At 52.5% G+C, this 1,755-nt stretch overlaps 1 protein-coding gene across 1 annotated transcript in view; it reads left to right on the forward strand.

The window, feature by feature from the left end:
* The window catches only part of PLEKHM2 (pleckstrin homology domain containing, family M (with RUN domain) member 2), a gene marked incomplete at both ends in the record, with an annotated part of 14,001 nt that overhangs the window by 778 nt on the left and 11,468 nt on the right, over positions 1-1,755 (forward strand). Inside the window, 4 exon segments of the mRNA XM_009867211.1 lie at positions 1-21; positions 169-278; positions 1,191-1,290; positions 1,632-1,719. The exon segment at positions 1-21 is cut by the window's left edge and continues 89 nt beyond it. Of these exon segments, the coding sequence (XP_009865513.1) occupies positions 1-21; positions 169-278; positions 1,191-1,290; positions 1,632-1,719 (319 nt within the window).

The following is a 1,755-nucleotide window of genomic DNA, read 5'->3' on the forward strand; positions in this document are numbered from 1 at the left end:
GAACCATGCTCTGCTCTAGGGGTAAGGGGGGAACCTGCTGCTGGGCTGCTCTTCACCGTGCTTTGCCTAGAGTGTAGCCTCAGCACGGGGAAACCATCTCAGCAGTCACTTGGATGGAGATAATGAAGCTGTTGCTTAACCTTCCTCTGGTCTTCTTTCTTCTTCCAGCCTGCAAGATCTTTCCTCGGGCTACTGGGTGCTGGTCGTTCACTTCACCCGTCGAGAAGCCGTCAAACAGATCGAAGTGCTTCAACACGTGGCCACCAACTTGGGACGCAGTGAGTGTTTGTAGGCGCTGCCCCGGCTCTGAGGGCAAACCTTGTTTTGGGGACATCTGGCCAGAGAACCAAGCAGGTTGTGCTGGCCTTGTGTTTGAGGGCTGGGGCAGCCAGCAGGCAGCTCTCCACTGAGTCCGACTCGTCTCGGCTGGGAAGGTGGGAGCCCTGCCACGATGGCTCTAGAAAAATTGCACCGCGCCTCAGGATCAGGTGTTGGATTGGAGATGTAGCCCTGCTTCTGCTGCCATGAAACCAAAGCGATCTGCTGGGCCATGCTCTGAGGAGGGGTTCCTGTCAGATGGGAGGTATCACCTCTCACCCCAGAACGTCTCACTGTAGCTGTCTTTTGCCCAATGCTGCTTCTCTCCTTCTGGGTGTTGTCTGTAGTGGGTGTTTGGGACCATGGAGGCCGCTTTTGACACAGGACTGTACCCAGAGACCTCCTCTCTGCCTGGTTTCTCCCAACACCCTTCGTCTCCTAAGCCCCATACCGGTGAGAGCGGAGCTGAGCACAGGCTCCACCATCACATCTCCCTACCCCAGAATTTGTGTGATCCCTCAGATTGCACCTGCGATGATTTAGAGCAATTCTCCCTCCACCTCCTGATCCCTGCTGGGGCAGTGTGAGCAGAGCTCCCATCTCACTGGGGAGACATGGTCGTGTGTCTGCTTCTCAACCGGCCACCACACAGTCCCTTACTCTTACTCCTGCTCCGAATCACAGACCTGCCCCTTCATCTCCCACCAACATTTTTCCCCACAGATTTCCCCAAGGGTCAGTTTCTCCCCTGAAATTATACGAATGCAAATGGACAATCTCATGTGTTTTAACTGATTTGTGATTATTTCCAGCCTTGCTTTGCTTCTCAGGCATTTTCCTGCAGATAAATCTTTCTGCTGCTTTCTTTCCAGGCCGAGCATGGCTGTACCTAGCCCTCAATGAAAACTCCTTGGAGAGCTACTTGAGGCTGTTCCAGGAGAACCTAAGCCTGCTGCACAAGTACTATGTCAAGTGAGTAAGCCAGCTTCCTCTTGTTGGGGCATAGCCCTGTTTTGCCAGTGGGGAACAAGCAGCTGATCTGGGTTTGATTTTATTTTGTGGGTAAAGGTTTTGCGCTTAAAGGTCCCATTCGTGGACACTGGCCTATATAAGCAGGCCTGCAAGCATCTCTCCTACTTACTGCGTTTACTCCCAGGCCCAGATGTCTATTTATATTCTTCCAAGTTTTCAAAGAAGCTGCTCACAGCTCTGGGCACCTCAGAGACACGCCACTAAGAAAAGAGAAGGGCACTTGTAGCTGTTTCTTCTCTTGCCCACATCTCTGAAACTCCCCTGTTTTGTCCATGCTGCAGGAACGCCCTGGTTTGCAGTCACGATCATCTGACCTTGTTCTTAACACTGGTGTCCGGGCTGGAGTTCATCCGCTTTGATTTGGATCTGGTGAGTGTTTTACCAGTTTCCCTTGGCTCTGGGAGC

This window comes from Apaloderma vittatum, unplaced genomic scaffold, assembly GCF_000703405.1.
Source record: "Apaloderma vittatum isolate BGI_N311 unplaced genomic scaffold, ASM70340v1 scaffold22843, whole genome shotgun sequence".
Taxonomy (NCBI): Eukaryota; Metazoa; Chordata; class Aves; order Trogoniformes; family Trogonidae; genus Apaloderma; species Apaloderma vittatum.